Source organism: Halichoeres trimaculatus, unplaced genomic scaffold, assembly GCF_033239565.1.
Source record: "Halichoeres trimaculatus isolate MK-OKI-2021-1 unplaced genomic scaffold, fHalTri1.1 fHalTri1_scaffold_8, whole genome shotgun sequence".
NCBI lineage: Eukaryota > Metazoa > Chordata > Actinopteri > Labriformes > Labridae > Halichoeres > Halichoeres trimaculatus.
Window position 1 is genome coordinate 16,934,042 of NW_027437186.1, and position 22,244 is coordinate 16,956,285.

Genomic DNA, 22,244 nt, shown 5'->3' on the forward strand with positions numbered 1-22,244 from the left:
ATAGTTAAACTGAAAAAAAAAGTACAACCCTTTGTCATTTAAAGAACACCCCCCCCCCCCTTTTTTTTTTTTTTTTTTATTTGTCTTTTTTTTCCCCCTTATTTTTGGCACCTATGGTTATTTTCACATACTGTATACAGGAGATTCTTTCACCATATTATTATGTTTCATTCATTTCTCCTTTGATTTCCAGTTGGTTGTTATTGTACTCCCTGGGCTTTATCATACAGAATTTAGTAATCTGAGCAATGCAGTTATAAGTTTGGCCACAAGAGGGCACACTTATCCACTGACACAGTTGACCTCACCATAACAATGGAGGGTTTTGACCAGTTATGTTTTTGCAGGGTTGTACTTTTCCCCTTACAAAATAACAAAGATAAAGCAATAGTGATAAAAAAGTAATAACTTTGTCCTTGACTTATTTCTTTTTTTTCATTCTTTGGAGGTATTTCACCGACATACACCATCCCTGTTTTACATTTTTACCCAGTAATCATTTGCATTTCATCATCACAGACTCGATACTGAAGGAGCTCATATGAGGGCTCAAATTTAGATTATTTATCAAGAAAGAAGAACTCCAAACTTTTGCCCATACATCAGGAATGTCATTCACACGTAGCTGTCACAGATGGGAAAGAAAACAGAAACCCTTCTCTGTCCCAGTTCTCAAACATTCCTGAAGCTCCAAATTTACCCTGGGGTCAGACTGTACATGAAACATAAAAACTCCCAAGAGCTGCATTTTTTAAAAACTTTTCTCTAAATGTCTTCTTATTACAGCCTGATTCAGAAATAAGCAGTAACTTCATGCACTGAGATAGAGCTCTTCCCATTTGAAGAAATAAAACTCACACTGGAGTTGTTTTCTGGACAGCAGTCATGAGGGGTATCACACTGTGAAGCAGCTCAAACCACACAACAGCAAACTGAATGCCAGAAATCCACCTGATCAGCTAGGCCTTTGGGTTGTTTTGCCAGCTTTCATGTTGTGCTGCCTTATACTGCAACAGGAACAACAACTAATGTGGCTGTATTTCACCCAAATTCTGAGATAAAACTGTGTTTTACTGAGTTTTTATCTAGCATAAAAAAAAAACTTTTTAAGCAGAGACAGGAGCAGAGAAGATTGCATAGTTTTATCAGTAAATCGTTACAGCATTCACATTATTGAAGCGGTGTCATAAATGTGAAACTAAAAAACAGAAAATGTCCAACATGTTTAAATCTGTGATAGACAGAACACTCAGCTTCCATCTGATACTGCAGTTGATACAGTGAATATGAATGTGAAACTAATGTAAAATCCTGTTACAGTTGAGAAACTCATGTATAGTTATGCAAACTTACAACAGTGTCATAAAAACTGAAATAGATCTGAGAGAAAAGGTTTGATAAAGTGAATATTTTGTAAAAACAAGGTGTCGTGAAGATGAAATAACGTGTTTGACTTTTTGAAGTCAAATGATAGAAAACGAAACATTTTTTTAGTTATCATAACACTTCATCAAATAAAAAAAATAAAAGAAAACAAGCCTCCAATTCCGCCACTTTACTTGAGAATAAAGTAGCCACTGTTGTGTGGTCACAGTCAGTTTCAGCAAGTAAATCAGTGAGTTCGGGCTCAGTTCATAGGTCAAACTGGTTGTCCGGAGCATGAAAATGTTTCCAACACCCACAGTGTAGTGACTCAAACAGGCTGAGGTGGTCATTTCCCTTCCATTCAAGATTTGTCCATCAGTCGGATGAAGGGAACAGCAACTCAACTCATCGTGTGAAGTTTCAAGCAGTCAGCATAAATAATAATAATAACACATTGTTCCATAACTCTCAAAAAGAAAAATAAAACAACTTAACAAGAAGAAACATTAGCCAGAAGACATCCTTTGGTAAACATTTGCTTTATAATGCAGAAACTGCCTACTTACTTTCTTACCTGCATCCATTTTTTAGAAAATAAACCCTGCCCCCATGAACAGAGATGATCAGTGACCATCACATGTGAAGAAAACTAAGTGCAAAAAACAATGGCTGTTCTGATTTAACCTTAGTCTGATAGATAATAAAAGACAGTGACATTTGATATCTCCTTCAAACGAAGACTGGCTCAGTTGATAGCTGCATTTCGTTGTAGTGCTTCTGGTCACTGCGACTAGTTAATAACTAAACTGCTATCCACGCTACCTACCTACTGTGAGCTGCCAGAACCATGGTGGTAGCTCAGGAAGCTCCAGCTTTGTTTGTTTGTTTTGTTTTTAGGGACTAAAACTGTTAACTGTGTTGGTTAAAAAAAACCACCAAAGCGTGCTGCTATTCTTACTGTGTGTTCACACCAAAAGAGGCAAAAGTGGCCAAAGCAGCAAAATATTTTAGCCACTGTGTCCACTCGTCCCGTGACTGATGTCAAAGTAAAGCGGACTTCTTCAGAGCAGCAGCTTCTTGCTGTTTTTCAACTTCAGTTTAAAGCGTAGCATGAACATAATGTAAAATCACCATCTAATCAGTCAGGAGCGGAGCAAGTGAAAACCAGGTCACAGGGGCCTGTTCAGATCCTGGCACACAGTCTGGTACGGAAGGATCCAGAAAAAAACAGCGGGTGACAGTTTGATAATAAAAGTTACCTGCGTCCCCTGGCATAAACCTCATATTGTTGCTGGTAAAAGTTACTCTGGAGCCTTGGTGTCATCTCATTCAGATGCAGCAAGAAAGGCTAGCATGCTAGGCTAGGCTACGTCTTTGCCACAGACAACACTTCGCTTCGCTATTTTCTGCTATTACTGCACATTTTTAACTCACCAGAACAAACTACCACCTCTGTGATACGAACCAAGGCAACATTTTTTTGTTGTTGTTGGTCGCAGTAGCTAAAAATGCGTACATTAAAAAGAATAGAATGAGCCCGAACACAATTTATGAGCTTTTTGGTATCCATGTTGGAACTAGGAACCAAACTTACATGCGTTGTTCTTTAGGGCCCCGCTCAGTCGAAGGACATCTCTACTCTGATTGGTTGCCACTGCTTGCTGCTGAACTGCATCATAGCTAATTACCATAAAGTTGGCCGAGGCTCAACTTCTCAACTGGTGCCGCTTTAGCCACTTTAGCCGCTTTAGCCACTTTAGCCACTTTAGCCGCTTTAACCACTTTAGCCGCTTTAGCCGCTTTAGCCACTTTAGCCGCTTTAGCCGCTCAGGACGCTGGCTCTCACTGAAAATGGATTAACTTCTGGCGTGTTTGCCGCTTTTGCCTCTTTTGGTGTGAACGGACAGTTAAGTTTAACTAAACATTGTCAAACAATTCTTAAATGTAACATTTCGTGATAATAAAATCCAACCTAAAGACCAATTACTTGCCCAGTTCTCATTGAAAAAAAAATGGTAAAATCACAAAATCTGGTGATATTTTTCAATTTCATCACCTTCGACGTGACCCCAAAGTTAAACTTTACACAATGCTGAGTTTGTGTTTTGACTTAAACAATTCAAACATCAACACAGCTGATTAAAGTCAGGCAGGAGTTTTGTATGGTCTCTGAGCCCTTTGTTTTTCCCTCCAAATAAATGGAAGTACAGCAGAAAAAATAAAAGTTCCCTCCTCAGGGTACAGAGCAAAATTTCACTCACTTAAAAAAGGGTCAAGACAAACTTAAAAACAGTCAGTGTTCATGCCAGACAGACCCTGCTCCCTCCAGCTGGATCAGGGTCAGAATCTTTGTGAATCGTTCGCATGTATAAAAGCATGGGAGAAACGGTGCATTTTGCAGGTGTGCTGGTGGTTAAGTCAGTTTTCCTTACACGGAGAGATCGTCTGCCCTTGTGCGACTGCTCGTTCCACTTGTTTTACTAAACCTTCGCTTGTCCTTCTGACAGAGACCTGCATTCGAGCAAAGCAGCAGCCCATCTGGGCCACCATTCTGGATCTGAGGACAGTCACTCTGCCTGCTTCCGGGGCTGAAGCAGCCAGCTTCTGTCCTGATGTATCCCCCATCTTGGATCTGATGGTTGCTGCTGTCCTGCCATCCAGAGTTGAAGCAGCTCATCTGGAGGAGGTTGACGTCGTCCACAGCCGCAGCCATTTTGTGTTTCTCTGTGGCCATGTTCTCAGAGTTTTGTTGGTTAGCCAGACGGTGGTTGGGGAAAGGAAGGGACAGGAAGTGCGAGGAGCCAATAACACACTGGTTGAAGTCTGGGGGTGGGGTGGATGGCGGTGGAGGAGATATAGAGAGCTGACGTGTGAGTGAAGAATTAGGAGGAGTGACGTCCTTCCCTGCGAGGAAGATCCTCCTGCAATGAAAGTTGATGAAAGTTAACAACTGCCACACCAGGGAGGATAATCAATAACGGTGTCATTACCTTTAATATCATTTCTGTTTACGTGTGAGTTGAGTCAGACTTTGTTAACCATTTCCCATTGCACTCTCTTCATCTACTCCCATGACTTCCCAACCACAAGCTTTGTGCGCAGCCCTCGCTTCACACTGGACTGCACGTACTTTCAGCTTTTTACTTCCTAGAAGACATAGGGAATGACATCTCAGACCTTTAGGGGTTTTATTTCTTTCCAGACAGTTGGCCTTTCACATTTTGTTCCGGAAGCTGATAAATGATGGGGTTTATAGAAACCTCATGATTAAAAATCTATTTTTTTCCCCCCTCATTTGTTTTTTTGAGCTACAGGGGCAAACTGCTCTGTTATGACCTAGATGATCTTCATTGGAAAGAACATACTGCAAACTAACTGTGCCGAGGGCTAACAAAGCTCCTCCATTGTGGTGGTTGGATTTGCAGCGACTTCCTTTTGCGGTTATTTTTTGACGTTGTTTTAATTTGCAGCATTTGTTTTATTAACAGCTAGTTAGCCGTTAAAGCAGTCATTTTGGCTTTTTACACCTTTTATTTTCTTTTGCAGCATGTTTCCACTGTTTCTTTTCCGGGGCCCAAATCTAGCATAACATTGTCGAGTGTCTAGACAGTTTTATGATGATTTTATGGACATAATTCGCTTGGTTGACTCTCTTATTACACCAACCCAACATTGTCATTCTTAAAATTCATCCCTAAAGACCTCAATAAAATTTTAAAATCTTAATTTTATTACATTTTGAAATAAAGACCAAAAACTTTTTTTTTTTACAGGGCTGAGCACATTTCCTTTTGTTTCTGATAAGTTAGCTGTTTTAATGTTTGTGTCTGTGGGGTAAGACTTTCTTTTACAATGATTTCAGACATGGCAACGTTTTTCAACCAATCAGCTCCTGGGGTTGTCAGTGAACTGTTGCCCGTGTCTGTCAGTGAAGTGGCCCAAAAGGCTGAATCAAAAACCATGTAACCCAAACTTAGAATTAAGTACTGAGAGGAGAGAAAGTGGTCAGATGATAAACATAAAACTCACACACCCACCAAAGTCTGCGTGAGGATTGCCTCTGGGTGAAAGCTGCGTACAATGAACAGTAATGTCATTATTCAACCTTTCCTGTCTGGGAAAAAAAATCTATGGCCTTCAAAATTTGGTGCCTCCATTCAGGAGGGAGGTGGGAGAATGATTTAAGCCAAGAGTTTGACTTCATCTGGAGTCCTCTTGTTCACATCAAACACATACTGAGTAGACTTACTCACAGGTGCAGAGTGCACGTGGGGAACACCACAATAACCCTATTTTGCTTAGGAGTTCTGGGGCATTATGTACCAAGACTTGCGTCGATTTTCTATGGAAACTTGGCGTACGCTCAAATCCAGAAAATGTCATACGCACAAATGTATACAGATTATGATTCAGATGTGTGAATCTGTCCGCAAGCATGAATCCAAGCACATTTATGTGCATCTCAGTCTCAGGAATTAAGCGCATATGTTGGAGTCCCCAACCCTCTCCTGTCCACAGCCCCATTTCAATATGCAAATTAAATAAACCCTACATCTGAGATTTTCTTCTCTGCACAATCATTAAACCTAAAAAAGAATGAGTAAGACAATAAACAACAAAAGAAAAAAATCAAGAAACAAAAAATCATTAAAGGCAAATTGGAGGTGCTACTCCCTGAAGTTGAAGCACGCAAAAATATGTTTTTTGGCACGCCGTTCACCAGCGTCAGTGTCAAGCACAGGAGGAATGAATGGGAGAGTGTGTGAGTTTAGATGTGCGCCATATAAAAGGTGAGGCTGCTTAAGATTTTACACTTCATGCACAGGGTTATTAACATGAATAGCCTACTTTGCGCACAGAGACAATCAGGGGTTTGTTAGAAAGATCTTAAGCCAGATTGCAGACGGCGTCGTAGTCTAGGTTGCGCTCTTTGAGGTTCGCCCTTGAGTGGGTGGCCTGGGTTCAAATCCAGCCTGTGGCCTCTTTCCTGCATGTCACTTCCTGCTCTTGCCCTGTTTCCTACTCTATCATTCGTCTTCCTAAAGGCATTAAAGCTCAAGAAAGTGTCGCCAAAAGTCAACAGCTGTAGAAACATGCGTACGCCAGCCATGAAGATGACGTGAGGCACCGCACATTTCCACGGTCATATCACTCTTGATACATCCGAACTTTGCAGTGAAAAAGACAATACGCTACAGTTTTGTGCATACGCACTCTTTGTACATGAGGCCCTATGGAGCTAGATGTGTCATCAATTGTGAGTTGCAGCTCAGCCAGTTGCTGTGGTGTCCCAGCAACGCTCGCATCAACTGTCCAGTTGCTGCTTTGCATTTGATATAGAACAACTTGTTGCCAGCCAAATTAGAAAGTGGAGTATGGAGAATATTAAGGAAATGCCTACATCCTGTAGAGCAAAAGGCAAAGTAAGCATCAAAAACAAATGGTTTATGTAAACATGGTTGCTTGGTACAATTAAAAAAAAAAAAGCTGGCCTGGCATATAATGATATGTAAGCCTGTTCTTATTGAAATGACTTTTCAAGACAGGCCAATGGGGATGTCCCAGTGCTCCCAACGTACAATCTGCATTGTACCTCCAGTTCTTAACAGACTCAGTAAGACTGACTCAATCCTGTGAAAGCAAACCATCTGATAAATTCTCTCAGACGTCATTACAGTCCCAAAAATTAGTCCAAAGAAATAAAGAAATATGACCAGGGTAACATTTATGTCAGCAAAAGGTCTTCTGAGTACATTTATTTTAGTTTCAGTTTCCTGTCAAAATGATTTTTGTGTATTCAATTTGTACAAGAGCCTTGAAACCGCATTCAGGAAATAAACACCATGAAGAACATTCTGACTGGGTGTTGGTTAAAAAGAGCCCCTACAGTCAAAATCATGATTCATTTTGGAACATCTTGTAACTTTTAGTGATTAAATTGGGTGAAGAGATGCGTGCACGGATACTTGCAGATACACACACAGACACAAAGAGTGGACTACCTGCAACAGTGCCTCCATGCCAGATGATGCAGTTCGAGCACGCTGAGGACCAGGGAGACAGCTGACACAGCTAACATGAACACTATGAAGACGTTTTTCTCTGTTGGTCTGGATACGTAGCAGTTCACTGGATGAGGACATGGCCAGGCCTGAGAGAAAAGACAATATTAAGTCTAAACGTATACATATGCATATATATGAATACATTTGCAGAATGTATTAAGAAGGTATATAAATATCTGATTTTACCTTGCAGACATACAGAGGGTTGAGGAAGATTCCATACAGAAAGTACTGGAGACAGAGAAACACCACCTGCATGGAGGTCCAATAACTGTTACTTTTACACAGATACAAATGTATTCAGATTACTGTTTAAACTCTAATACAAGTCAAAGTATTACAATCAAAATCTTGCACAGCAAATGAAATTGCAATGCAGCAGAGCAGAGTATGTGGGTGTATGCATTTATTATATCTTCATTGCTGAACATCTTATTAAGCTGTTTTTTTCTGACTCCTGTTTTGAGCTTCTGCTACCTCTAGGTGCTGACAATCAGGCGCCTGATCAACCCCCTGTGAGCATGGGCCCTGCTACAGAAGTTAGTAGGGATGTGTCGCAAATGGCGTACTTCAGTAAGTAGACTACTTTAAGTGCATTGCGTAAACTACGCACTCACCAGAACAGTGTTCAAATTCTTACAGGGTAGTGTTGACCCATATAACAAATACATGTTCCTGACAAATGTGGCACCATTTAAAAACAAAATAAAAAGGCTTTCCAACAGTGGAAGATTTATAGCCAAGAAAAAATGATCTACCAAACACAAATATCTCTTACTTTTTGTGCTAAATTTGTACAAACTTGACAACGATGCTTCCAACTATCTCTCTAGGAATATTCAGTGCCTTTGATCTTGTTTTGCACCAGTTTCCTTGTTTGCACAAAGCAATGATCTTCTCTCTTGACTTTTCCTCTTTCTAATAAATATGTAATCTGCGATTGTGCACCCTATAACAGGGGTCTGCAGCCTGGGACTCTGGAGCCTCATACGGCTCTTTGAGTCCTTTGCAGTGGCTCCTAGTAGCGTTAGAAAAATATTATTGAAATAAAGATTTTTTTTTTTTTTTTTTTTTTTTAAGAGTGTATCGATAGAAAAAAAGCATTCAAAATTTGGTGCCTCCATTCCAAAGAGAAGTGGGGTAATGACTCAAGCCAAGAGTTTGGCGTACGCTCAAATCCAGAAAACATCATACGCATGAATGTATTCAGATGTGTGAATCTGTCCACTAGCATGAATCCAAGCACATTTCCTAACTTGACAAAATCATGGTTTAACATTTTGTTGAACTAAGTATGCATCACATCTTGCTACAAAGCCTGCCACCACTCTACTTCACCTCCTTTAACAACAACCCACCAACTTGCCATGCACCTGTGGCTAGCCTCAAGTTTTACACCCCTCACAAGATAACTAAATCAACGACAAGACAAATCTGGAAAATAATAGAGATTTTAATTCTGTGTTGATGGATTTAGTTAACTGCCAACATGCCGGCTTAATAAACATAACTGATAAGTGGGAAGAAAGATGCAAACAAGAAAAATGATGAAATTAGCAACATTATCAATAGGTGTCAAATTCAACTATTTTTTTTGTAGCTCTACAGTTTCATATATTAAAAAAAAATTCTTGTTTAGATAAATGTTGAATATGTTTTAACTATGTATAGAATTTTATACACCATATTGTCTTGCTTGTGACAGTAAACTAGATTTTGTGGCCTTAATCCAGGCGAGATAAGGCAAAATGACTCTTTTGATAGTAAAGGTTGCACACCCCTGCCCTATAAGCAGTTCTATCCAGAGGGGTTGAATAATTTCCAGGCTGCTCATTCATTAAAAGTGGCATTTTGTGTTGAAACCGTAGAAAACATCTGCAAATATTAGTTGAATGCAACTTTATTTCAAGGATATTATGAAACCAACATCACAAGACCCATTTAACAGAGACAGGAAGAGTATGGCCGTCCCCACTGACACCACAGATAAACTCTTTGAAATGCTCCCTTCAGCAAGTTATGGCAGACAATTAAGAGGAAAACTTCACAGTGTCTTCCAGACTGCAGCTGTCCTCATCCACAAGACCTGAGGCGATCACTGACTCTGAGTCTACCACATCAGCTATGCATATTAGACTGACTTTAAAGCTGGTATTACTACACTACACTGTAAAGAAGCTCTGCACATAATCGGTCTTTGTTCTCTTTTTATCTAAACTGAACTGAGCTATGTGGTCTTATTGATGTACAAGGCTAAATGTCCTCCATGTGTACTGAGTGTAAATGTGACGGAGTAAAGAAAGGTCTAAGTTTAATTTCCTTGAATGCCAAGACTTGGTTGTCAATAAACGATTGATAAATCAAGATGACCGAGTTAAATTACTTAAATTCAATGAAGTTGTTTCAGAAGATAAGTCAACAGAAAGAGCAAAATGAAACAACTAACACTAAATTCATTATATGTGACTGACACAAAAATCAAAAGCTCTCATAAACAGTTGATGAATTATTTATCCACTGAACATGGAGCAACAATATCACTTATTCAAAGTCATGACCCTGGTCCCTGACTGACCGAAATTCAATTTTCATCTTTGATGAAGCTCTATTTTCCTCTCAAGAAACATCAGTGAGGAACATATAAGGCTTAGTAAGTTAATAAAAGACATTTTGATTTGTCAATGAAAGCAGCTGATTTAAGCATAGTTTGTTGTTATTGTTTATCCTGAGAAAATATGACAAAGCAAAGAAGCATGGTGTCATGTTGTCAGGTCAGATGATGTGATAAAAACTTGGCCTTGTGCAGAGATTAGGGTGGATTTATTTCAACACAACGTCACCTGGAAGATGCACTGCTCATGCCCCACATCTAAACAAAACAAACTTTTATCATGAGCTCAAGGTAACTCAATCACACAACACAACCTACAAAATGAGCTTGTTTTGAACCCTAATATGAAAGAAGTGGCTCTTTTTGGGATTTGTTGGCAGAAGTGCTGCATTTTGTCACAAGCTGCATGAACTAACTTTGTCTGACATTAGGATCTCTGCATGTAGTGGTCTTATTACCTCCGCCAAGGAGGTTATGTTTTGGGGAGAGTTTGTCTGTCTGTCTGTTTGTTTGTTTGTATGTTTGTTTATTTATTGTCTGTGAGCAACATAACTCAAAAAGTAATGGATGGATCTTGATGACATTTTCAGGAAATGTTCAAAATGGGACAAGAGCAAAGTGTTTAAATTTAGGAGGTGATCTGGATCACCTTCTAGATCTAGGATATTTTTAAAGGATTATTTATCAATGTGAGATAGGGCTGCTTTCATCATATGTGTATATAACTCCACGATAAATAGTCAGATTGCTTTGCAAAACAATACAAGACAAGGTCACCATAATTTCTGACAGATGTAAAAGTACGATCCAGATCTTGGTGATATTCTGGATACTAAGATCTGGAATTTGAAATATGTACTGGGTCATCAAAATTATCAACACTGTCAGGTAACAAATTATCGTACAAACATGCAGCTAACACCAAATTGTAGCAGACAGTCTGCTGAAAGGGAATATAACATTAAAGTAGGACTAAAATGTTGTGTCACAATCACAATATGCTTGGCGGAGGTCTGTGCTCTCTGAGTGCTTTTCTAGTTGGAGCTTATTTTTAAAAAAAGATGTTTTCCACTGTTGATAAAGTGCAATCAAACCAAAAAACAGTGGATGCTTCTTTACACTTTTAAGAAGTCAGTAAAAGAACACGTACCTCCATAATGCTGCGAATCAGTATGCTCAGTATGTAGGTTTGGAGAAGTGCTCCTCTCAGGCGGATTCGACCAGCAGATGGACCGTCCCTCTTTTCCTTGTCATCATCCCTATCTCCTTTCCTGCTCTCTTTATCTCCTCCTCCTCCTCCTTCACCTCCACCTGGATCTGCTTCTCTTCCTCCCCCTTCACCTGACTCCTCCTCTCTGCTCCTCCTCTTCTCCTCTCTGCGGACAGTGTGCATGGCATGGCCCATGTAGATCAGACTGGGAGTGGACACAAACACGATCTGGAGCACCTGGAAAAGCAAGGGTAAGATTAAAAAGAGAATTTCTGATTATGGATAGGTTTTTCATGTTAAAGGCTTCAACAGTGTTCAAGTTATCAAAACATTTGGGTCTCATCACGCAGCTGCACGGGATTTAAAGTCATCTTGTGGTCTAACACTTAAACTCCCACTTTGATGCCAAGGACATTCTGCATTGACCTGATAGGTTTTGAAAGGAGCATTATGATAGCAGCTACTTGTTGTGTCACCACAGTCATTACATCACACAACTCAAGGTTGTTTATATTACCCAGTATCGTATGTGCGCTATTGGAAACGCTCGGTCATAACAGACGTTCTCACAACCCGGTTGTTCAGTGTCACAATCAAAATCTTCTTGCTCGTCCCCCCATGAAGACTCAGCAGCAGTCCCCAACACCAGGATACGGAAGATAAACAGGATGGTTAGCCACACCTGTAAAGAGAAAAAAACAACAAACAAGACGTACAGACAGACATGAAACCCTCGGGAACAATAATCCTGTAGGTCGTTTTCTTCTTTATTAAGATGTGAACAGACTTCAAAATGTAAACAAGTTAAATGAAATGATATAACAGTGATTCAGGAGGATAAGATATTAATTATATATTCCTGCAGCACTGATATGAAATAAAGTCTTTAAAATGTTATTCTCAGTAACTTATCAGATGCTGTGTACGGTTTTTCACATTACAATTTTAGAAAAAAAAAAAAAAACAGGACTATCGTTATCAAGACTCTCGAATTACATAATTTCAGGCTTTTTTCCCTCCAGACACTGAGATAAATCTGTATGGTGTAATTGTATTCAGCATAAATAGAATAATAGTGTATTTCATTTGTTGGCTAGTTTTCCCGTGGGATAAAAAAACAAGATGGTGTGATTGAGAGTGAGGAAGGAAGTCAGTGAACTGAACTGGGTCAGCTGGTTACTTACTAGAAAATTAATTCACTGCAGCAAGTTAAAATGATTCCTCTCAAAAATGTTTGGAAAAGAGTAAAGACAAAACCTTTGATAAAGCCAAAATTAGTCAATGAGATGATCTAACTGTTCTTTATAACCATCAAGACTGAGAGAGCCCTTAAGGGGGAAATCAGAGATTGTTCCTTTAAAGACTTGCAGCTGTCTCAAACTATAACCGGCAAATTCTGATGTTATCATCTGCTCAGGATTCTGTATAAACAGGAGATTTTGAGAATAACTAAACTAACTGTTTTATTTTGAGTGTGTTTACCCCTTTTTCTCGCCCAAATAGGGGAAGTTAAACTGGTGCCCTGCTGGCTGGCACGCAATGTGTGCAGTGTGTATGAGTGTGTTTGTCTGTATGAGACTGTGTGTTACTACCTTGCCAACAGAGGTAGAGTGCTCCTGGACTTCCTCCAGGAAGTTTCCCAGCAGGCTCCAGTCTGCCATGACTGATCACAGGCTCAGCGGTGTTGTTTCAACTTTTCAGACAATCTGTGGGTGAAAGATTCTCCTTAAGAAACAAATAACAAAGAGATGAATTAAGTTTTGTTAACACAGACAGAAAAACCTCTGATGCACGAGTGGTACAGATGTTCTCTCCTACATTTCCCAGAATTCTTTTCACTAATATTGTGTTACAACACAAAAGCATTCAAGTGCAAATCAGTACAGTCTGGCAGGGTTTTGCTAATGTCATTAACAGTTATTTTCAGCCATAAGAAAAAATCCATCATAACATCTACATTCTATTGTGTTGGTATGGAAGCCCTAAAAGGTCATGATTAATTTCATTTTAATTTCTTTCTTTTCTTGAAATAATGAGTTTATTTCAGTCATTTCCTCAAGATCTCAACTTATTTTTTATAGTTATCTCAAGTAAAGCTAATTTTCCCTGAAATAATAGAATAATTTTCTGGAAAGTAAAATCAAATCAGAATATCTGTTAACAAGACGTCAAGCTGCCTTTATTCTCTTGCCCATACCTGTGACTGAGAAGTCGCCTGTTTTTATGTTCCTCAGTGCCTTTGCTACTTTATGGAAAGAAGCAAACCAGTGAAATGAGTTGAGATCTCTGAAAAAAAGACAAAAAAAGAAAAAAAGAAAATTAACTGATCTTCAAAAACTGAGAAAATAAATCTATTCCACTATGAACTTTTGAAGCTTCTGTGTTTAATATTTGTTGTGACTAACATAAACTGGTAAAGTGTCTTCAAAAGGAAATAAGTCAGCAGAAAATAACCAAGACTGAAAAAAATTCTGGACTGTGTGTATTTTTCCTTTAAGATGGGGGAGCTGGTTGAGCTTTGCTGTAAAGGACAGATACCTAATATGGATATGGTCACAAGCATGGAGGTTCCTCTCAGCTGGGAGTTTGACTCTGACTTTGGCTCTTTGTCATCCTCCACTCTGTTTGATTTCCTGTCTCTCTTCAATTGTCTGGGCCAAAGCATCTTAAAATAACTAGAAAATAGATAAATAAAAAACTAAATAAAATTTAAAAAAAAAATCTTAAACAAGTCTCTAGCTGTTAATGGTTGTTCATTTGACCAATTCCCAAAAATTTAAGGAACAAATCATGTTTCATTTTGCCAATTTTCCAGGAATTAGTTTAAAATTTGGACTTAAGAATTGGGTTAACTTACATACATGTCGTATGACAAATGCATGTGTGTGTTTGTGAGTACTTGTATTATCTTGACCCTGTGACTCCCCCTCTCCACCCGACCTGACCCCATTAATAAAAATGTCTGTGCCCATGTCTCAGTTTAGCCTCTCCCCTGGTTCCCACACTTCATCTCTGTCTGTCTCTTGGGAAGGAAACTTAGTAGACTACTGTAAACACACACACACACACACACACACACACACACACACACACACAGAGTACATTTTCCACCTCCTTTCTGTCACTGTTGGTAAGGAGAGATGTCTGTTGGTTTTATCGAACAATTTTTGAAAAGAATCATAGGAAAACATCATCATGAGTATTTATAAAGTGATTTTCTCTGAAATGTGAGTAAAGTTAGATAAGTGTCTGCTCTGAGAAAAAAAAGAATTACAAAAGAGCCAATAAATCTCGAACTGTTCATTTCTTTCAGATCATGACTGTGCTCATTAATGATACCTTGACTAATTGTTGAAGCTTGGTATTTATTATACCAAATGAGGGGTTTTATATATTGAGCCAAGTCTGTATGTTAACTCAATTAAAACTTTCAGCTTTCTTCGTCTGAACAGAATGATGCAACAATGTATTAGTTCAAATGAATGGAGAAACAAATGATGAAGAGTTTAATCAGGCAGCTTGGGCTGCGTTAATTCCACCCTTGACCTGTGTCATTCTCCCTTAACTTCCAAATTGATCCTTGCATCTTGGCATTAAAAGGTGTTCTTCAATAAGGGAGTGTTGCTTCCAGGACACATACACAGCATCAGGAATTTGGCCAATCAGTGTTGCAGAATATAATATCTGGATGGCAAATCTGAATTTGCCCTTTGACTAAACTTGGTTAGTCTCGGTAGTTGAGTTTGATGGCATTGACATTAGCCATGGTTACATGAGGAGTTTTTCGTCTTTCTGAATGGAATCTTTTTGAATGACTTGTCCCAAAACAATGGTATACATGGAAAGGAATATTCCAATCTGTGGTCTACATGTGACACCATTATCAAACAGAATAGTCAATGGGGCTTGTGCAAAAAACGTAAACAAATTGAGGGACGTCTCTAGTTGTGTCTTATGTCATATCTGAGCATGCGCTGAAAGAACGCACCCTTACAACTTCCAATTTGAGTGGATAAATGATACCTCAATAGGTTTGGGTAAAGGAACATTCCACCCCTGTGAAACCGATTAAATGCCCATTCGGATTGGCACTTTTCTTTCAGAATGAGGTGTATACAAAGGTTAAATTCTTTCCATCTGAGCTGATAAACCAAATGCAAGCTGGATATTTGGGTCCATGTATATGTGGCTTATGATGGACACTGACAACGTAAACAACTATGTATGCTCTCCTCGCTCACCTGGACATCTGTTCAAGAGAAGAACTTTATGTAAAAATGAATTGATAAAAGAAACTGAATCAATCAGCCAGACATTCAAATCTAAAAAACTAGCAAAAGAAAAGTGTTTCTCCCATTGCTTTGTATAGGTTGTGTACATTTTCAGCAGTATGTGGCTATATACAGCACAGTCATTTCTTGCTGTTTTAACATATTTTTTCCTGACTATCAGCATTAACTTTAGTTAAACAGAAAGTTTAACTAGGTGGCAACAGCATGAAACTGGGGGGCAACAACTCTGGTTTTCACCATGATAAAGAATTTTTTAAAGTGTTGTTTGCACTGAATGAGAGCCATCTTCAAAAAACGAACAACTTCTTTGGAATAATTATTTATTAGTTTGCAGAAGTGACTTTAAGAGGGAAGATATGGAGCAGAAAATGGGTCTTAAGTACAAAGAAGTCCTGAAGCTATTCTTCATGTGATATTACAAGTTAATTTAATGCCAGAATATCATGTGCTGCTTCCTTCCCTTGTATCAAACTATGTTTGATGTGTTTTCCCACAAAAAGGGTACTTTCACAACTAAAGTACTGAAATAATAACAAACCTCTCCATCCTTAACCACAGAGCACATGTTGCTGTAAATCCAGTGTGTTTTGAGCAATCTGTTTTATTTCACATCATTTGTAGTTAAACTAATATGCACTCCAAGATTTATTTAACCTTTACTTTTTAAGCTCCTTAAAGAAACTTTTAAAGAAAACATTCATCAGTGCTTTCTAATTTAAGATGAACAACCCAAGATACACTGTGCCTCCAAGGAAAATAGAAACTGAAAACCACATCTTTTTTGAATGAAAGAGCTTACAAGGAAGATCAGAGATGCCTTTTCTGACTCTTTATTTGTTACTTCATGCTGCTTGGAGACCCCTCCCTTCCTGTTTTTATGAAACTCACCCCCTTTAACATTGTGTGTGTGTGTGTGTGTGTGTGTGTGTGTGTGTGTGTGTGTGTGTGTGTGTGTGTGTGTGTGTGTGTGTGTGTGTGTGTGTATTTATGTCTTTCACAAGTGCTCCCATCATCATTAATAACAATATTACTTCCTTGTATAGACTCTCGCTTGACCTTTGTGTGTGTGTTTTAGTGCGTGTATGTGTTGGACTACTACACAGCATTCAGTATTGTTCTGCATCCTGCCTTGATAATGGGCAAACACACACACACACACACACACACACACACACACACACACACACACACACACACACACACACACACACACACACACACACAAGTTCCCTCCTCAGATGAATAACGGTGATAAATCGTGCTCTGTTGACTTTTCGCTGACCAGAGGATGTATTTCATTTGACAATAACTTTTACTTATTTAGCTGACACTATGAAAACAACAGAAATGCAGACAACCAATGGTACTGGATGAATTCATTTGGTAAATCATCAAGCAGGAAAGCACATTATTTTGTACCAAAAGCCTAATAAATAAAACTTTCCAAACTTTGAATCAAGTTCCAAGTTGAGCAAACTGTTCTGGATGTTTTATTACACGTACAAAGACTGTTACTGAACCATTCCCTGAGTTTTGTCAAATTTTAGAAACATTTGTTTGTTGGTGGATTGATTTTACTCTCATCATAGCTCTGTAGATAAATTTGCCAGAATTTGCTCTTGTTAAATAAATTATTAGGTGAATTAATTCTAAATTAATGACGATGTGATTAATGATATAATTTTTTACATAGCCAGTTTTAAGTGTAATGTGGTTTTGAAAAAGTTTTACATGAGATATCAATATGTCTTTTTTCTTCAGACTTAGAAAACCCGTCAAACCCATCAAAAACAGCAAACATGACCCAACTGCAGAATAAGCCTTTTGGCATTGGATGGAAAGAGTTAGCCAATTTCTCATGGACACAAACCACAAACTCACCTCTGCTGCTCATTCCACAAATGCATTTTCCTTACAAATGTGGGACCATTTACAAGTCAAATAAAAGGCTTTTCATAAGTAGAAGATTTATTGCATAGAAGCATTGTTACTACAAAGAAATAGCTACCTAGATTTCCTCACACTTTGTGCAACGTTCAGACACAGTTGCAGCTCTGCTCTCACAGCACACAAGATATATAGCCATTGCATCATTTTGTTACCTGTTGAATGATCCTCCCTGATCTAAATAAGCAGGAAAGACTGAGTGAGCTGAGATGCTATGGTTGTTAGATGAGCTAAATAAAGGGTATACATTCAGGTCACTTTCACACTGGGACACAGATCCTCAGTCAGACTGAGTGCTAACTCATCCTACAGCATGGCAGCATCCAGTATCGGCAGGGTTAATAGTTAAATAAAAGTATAACAAATGGGTTTCTCCTTAATTGAGGGCGTGACTAGGCAGAGAAACCATCAAGAACAGAGTGATCAGAGACCGTGGAGATTTACCAGATTTACCAGATCTGCCTTGGTACATGGGGTTCAGCCAAGGTCACGAAACCAATGGGGCTAATAAACAAAACCAAAACTGCAAGAACAAGAAGAAAGTAAATGTCTGTTTTTACCCTCTGTTAGACTTGAATTGGTTTTATCTATCAGAAATGCCTACAAATCAAATTTTACATCTTGCCTTAAACTGTTAACAAAGGGTTTGGGCCATATCTAAAATGTTCTTTGTTACTGTGACCTTTGTTTTACCATTCAGATGATCTGCCCAAGTGTCAATTTTACAAACGAGAAGAGAGCGACTGAAGGAGAGGCCAGATCATATTAATCTCGAACAGAATAGAGGTTCTGTTATGTTGTGGATTCTTTGCTGTACTTTGCTTCACAGCTCTGTCCACACGATGGTTAACAGTTTCAAGTGGTTCTGGAAATGTATTACTACAGCTAAGGATCTTAATTGACCATAGAAAATATCAATATATAAAAATTTTATAAGGTTTTATGGCTGAAACTCTAAATTCAACCTAATCCTGACCTCATCCTGACTTGGCTAGCTTAGCTAATTTAGCTAACACGGTGATCTCGCAAACTTGAGGGCGTCACAGAAAACTTTAAAATAAACTGAGACACTTATACCTTTGCTATTATTTTGTTGTACTGCCTTCAGCCCTTTCTTTTAATTTTTTTGTGTTTTTATAGCATTCAAGGTGTCACTGGTGTTTACTAACTGCTGACTGGCTACAGCAAATATACAATGAACATGGGTCAAACTATAAAGAAAAGCCCCATCAAATTGATTTCAAAAAATTAAATGTCACTGCTCTCATACTAGCTTTTCATGCTGCTATAGTTTTCAATTTGTCCTTAGAGTAGGCCTACTTTAGTTTTAAATAGGCCTACATGTTTTTTTAAATAAATAAAAAAAAACTACAAAAATGTGGGAGCCCACAGCAACATGTACCAGAATAGCAGGGGAGTGCCAGACAAGAAGAAGTTCTACTGTGCAGTGTAACCACCGGAGGGGTCTCCGACATTGTATTGGTAAGTTTAACACGTGTTTTGGTTAGCAGTGAAGGTGTGACCAGTCCTGTGACTTTACCAGCCATGCCACTTCTCTGCACGGGCTGGCTGCACCAGCTCAATTTGTCAGCACACATGGAGGCTTTCGTTGTCTTCATGTCTCAAATCAGTGAAACTGAGAAAAAATTGTCCACATTCAATGAATGTGACCACAGTGACTACACTGATGCAAGCATACCCTTTATACCTACAACTTGCTATCAGGAGACAGCTGTTTGTAGCCCTGGTGCAAATGAAAGGCCACTACTTAACTGACCATTTCATACTTAATGAGGCTAAGCTATGTTAAACCAAACCATGGGCACTTTACAAGTCCAAGAATACTAAGAACAAACTTGTCTTTGACAGGCAGAATTGTTTAGCCAGTGGTCTTTAGAAAGAGAACTTGTAGGGTCACAAGAAACACAGTACGTTGTCATTAGTTTGAAGCTGTGTTGGCTCTGGTCTTTCCCAGTCCAAATAGCCTGAAGGGCTCCAAAAACAGCCAGGCGTTGGCACCAAAAATGGCACAAATTCAATTCATTTAGATGTTTTTAACAACTTCCATCTGCCATTTGCACCCTGCAACACTAATCAGCCTTTTTTTTATAATTAAATATGAAATCATCATGTGTCTTTGGAAGAAGTTGGCCACGCTCTCTTCTTTGATAACCCATTTTTTCCAGCTGTAACCTGAAGGGTTGAAAAATTGATTTCTTGATCAGTTAAAGGTCACAGAACCAATTTGGTAAACCAATATTGAATCAAACAGATTTAGGTCATCTTATTTATGGTTATGACATTTTAGCATAAAGGAATCCAAAACTCTGAAATGAAATAATTTGCTCCTCACAACATTCCTTGATTTGATGTTCTACAACCTGCAAACTTGGACCTTTATCAATAATACTTTTTATACCTTTGTAACAGTATTTTAGGCAGAAAGCTTTATTGCAGAGCATAATTATCATAAATAATTTGGATAAAACTTAAGATAGTTATTGGCAATAAGCACAAATGTAGAAATGTTTTAAAAATAAGACTCAAAAGTTTAAATACCAAGGATGTAAACCGTATTAATGATCAATTTAATAGACAGACAGGAAATGTCACCTGATTTAAGAAGCGGAGTCAGGAATTGTCAGGAGACTGGAAAAAGTCTTCACAGTGTCAGTCAAGTAGCGAATTCCTGTCTCTCTTCGCAGCTCTCAAGTGCCTTTGAACAAGGCAATTTTTCCACTTCGAAACGACCCTCAGCAGCCAGCAGCACAAGGTGTTTCCACCAAAGGTGGCCACACAGGCTCAGATGTCTTGCGGCAGTTTTCTCCTCCAGCAAAGAGTTGGTGAGTTGCTACTCAGGCTGATGATGCTGATGGAGATTTTTGAGTCAGATGAGACAGAGACACAGCGAGATGTTTGAACAGATCCACAAATCCTTGGAGAAACGCTGTGTTCCCGCAGTCCAAGTTTAAGAGTTTGAAAGTCAGAGCGTGAGAGAAAGCGGCGAGCAGTGTGCGTCCAGAGGTCTGATCTGAAACACAAGGGACACTTAAGTTTGTCCCAGCCCTCTTTCTTCTCCAGTTATCGCTGTCTATCCCTCCCACTTTTTCTTTCTCTCACTCCATCGTCAGCATCTACAGCAGCAGAGGAAGTGGGCCTGGTGCCTCCCTGCCTGCTATTCAACTCTGATGTATGTGCATGTGTGTGTTTGTGGTGTCTGGCATCTAAAGGAAGTCTGATATTGTATTAGGACACAATGGCTGCGGGTCCCCGTCCTGCATTCCTCCATGTCACTCTGCTTGGCTCTATATGTTGCTTTTAGTCCCTTTGTTTTTCGCACACAATTGTTGCCAAAACTTTAAGCTGATTTTTTTGTAGCAAGTTTCCACGACATCATGCAAGAAAAACACCACACATTTATTGAGAAGTTTGAAATAATCGATGTTTAGTTTCTGGTTGTGAAGTTGGATTCGGTCTTCCAAGGGTGATTACAGTTCTGCCTATCTACCAGACCCATCAAAAAAAGTGCCACATTTGGCTCCACAAACCATCTATGGTTATTCTCATATATTAAAGACCCCATGTCAGTCAGGACTTCCATCTTCTCCTTTCATACAGCCCTCTTTAGTCTCCATCTTGAGAATGGAAAAGTTTCAGGAAGTTGAAGTGTTCTGTCACACAATGGATTTCAGGTGTGCTCCAATACATCTGATATTTTACTGTTTTCTATTCATTTTACCAAAAGCAAGGAAGGAAGTGGTGTGGCTGATTTTTGTAGCTCTGTCCCCCCCTCACCAATTGTGGTCCTTGCTTTGAAAACACCTCATTCTGACAATCAATGAGGGTTTTGTCCTTCAGTTCTTCAGTTCACCTTGAAATCTGATTGGCCATGCTAGGCGTAACACCAAAAGCATAGGAAAGCGCACACATACACAAATTTTAGTTCATTTGTTGTTTTCAAATAGCGTATTTCTCCATCAGTACATCGATTTTAAGTTCTTGAACTTGTCAGTGTTTTAAAATAAAACCTGTGCCTGACTTGACTAACAGATAGACCCACTTTAGCTGTTGGCGAAGAGGCTAAAGGCCAGCTTTAAATCTGTCTTTTGTACTTTTGATTGAAAATTAGGTTGAGTCATATTAAGCTTTTTTTCTACACTTGGTGCTCCAATTAAGATTGTAAAAAACATTGTCCAACTCCAACCATACAGTATGTATACATTTGAATGTCAAACTGCCTGTATTAAAGGTCCCATATCATGTAAAAATCACTTTATTAAGTCTTTTAGTGAAATTTGTGGGTCTTTGGCTTTCCTCCCAGCCCACAAAATGTGATATTTAATGACAAAACCTGTACTTAGTAGTGCTTGTAAATATAAAATCCTGACCTAAAACAAGCTGTTTGGATTTTGGCGATTTTCGGACGCCAGCGTCATTCCCTTTTTTGACCAATCAGGAGCAAGTCTGACTTGATTGGTCAACTGGAGCAGATACCCCTGCGCCCACTCCCCTCCCCACTGCTGGAAAGATTTCTCTCCAGCAGCGAGGAGAAGAATGCTGAAGCTGAAGAACCATCACTGCTCTGTTTTTGGCTGTAAACAGCCACACACTTCCATGCACAAGACTAAGTGGCTAGAGTTCATTTATCAAGGAAACGTGTCAGCTACACTCAGTAAAACTGAGCATGTGTGTGCTAGTCACTTCACGGCCGACTGCTTTTCCAACTTTGGACAGTACAACAGAGGGCTAGAGAA

At 39.0% G+C, this 22,244-nt stretch overlaps 1 protein-coding gene across 2 annotated transcripts; it reads right to left on the bottom strand.

Moving 5' to 3' along the window:
• Window positions 1-1,123: 1,123 nt before the first annotated feature.
• LOC141795575 (gap junction alpha-5 protein-like) lies at window positions 1,124-20,522 on the bottom strand. Of its 2 annotated transcripts, none has more exons than XM_074676517.1 (8): window positions 20,104-20,522; window positions 13,449-13,537; window positions 12,844-12,957; window positions 11,769-11,933; window positions 11,192-11,488; window positions 7,617-7,682; window positions 7,368-7,516; window positions 1,124-4,286 (listed from the first exon to the last, which is right to left on the bottom strand). In XM_074676517.1, the coding sequence occupies exons 3-8, from the start codon at window positions 12,910-12,912 to the stop codon at window positions 3,794-3,796; spliced, it is 1,239 nt and encodes a 412-aa protein (XP_074532618.1). In that variant the 5' UTR covers window positions 12,913-12,957; window positions 13,449-13,537; window positions 20,104-20,522; the 3' UTR covers window positions 1,124-3,793. The 2 variants fall into 2 exon arrangements, with proteins under 2 accessions (XP_074532618.1, XP_074532617.1); XM_074676516.1 differs by having other exon boundaries at window positions 12,844-12,976.
• Between the last annotated feature and the right edge of the window lie 1,722 nt (window positions 20,523-22,244).

What these genes read in the sequence shown, in the direction of transcription:
- LOC141795575 (XM_074676517.1), bottom strand. Translation starts at nt 12,912, where the DNA reads ATGGCAGACTGGAGCCTGCTGGGAAACTTCCTGGAGGAAGTCCAGGAG. An exon ending in ACCCTCTGTATGTCTGCAAG is followed by an intron (nt 7,517 to 7,616) that starts GTAAAATCAGAT and finishes CTTTTCTCTCAG; the next exon opens with GCCTGGCCATGTCCTCATCC. An exon ending in GCATGGAGGCACTGTTGCAG is followed by an intron (nt 4,287 to 7,367) that starts GTAGTCCACTCT and finishes CTTTCATTGCAG; the next exon opens with GAGGATCTTCCTCGCAGGGA.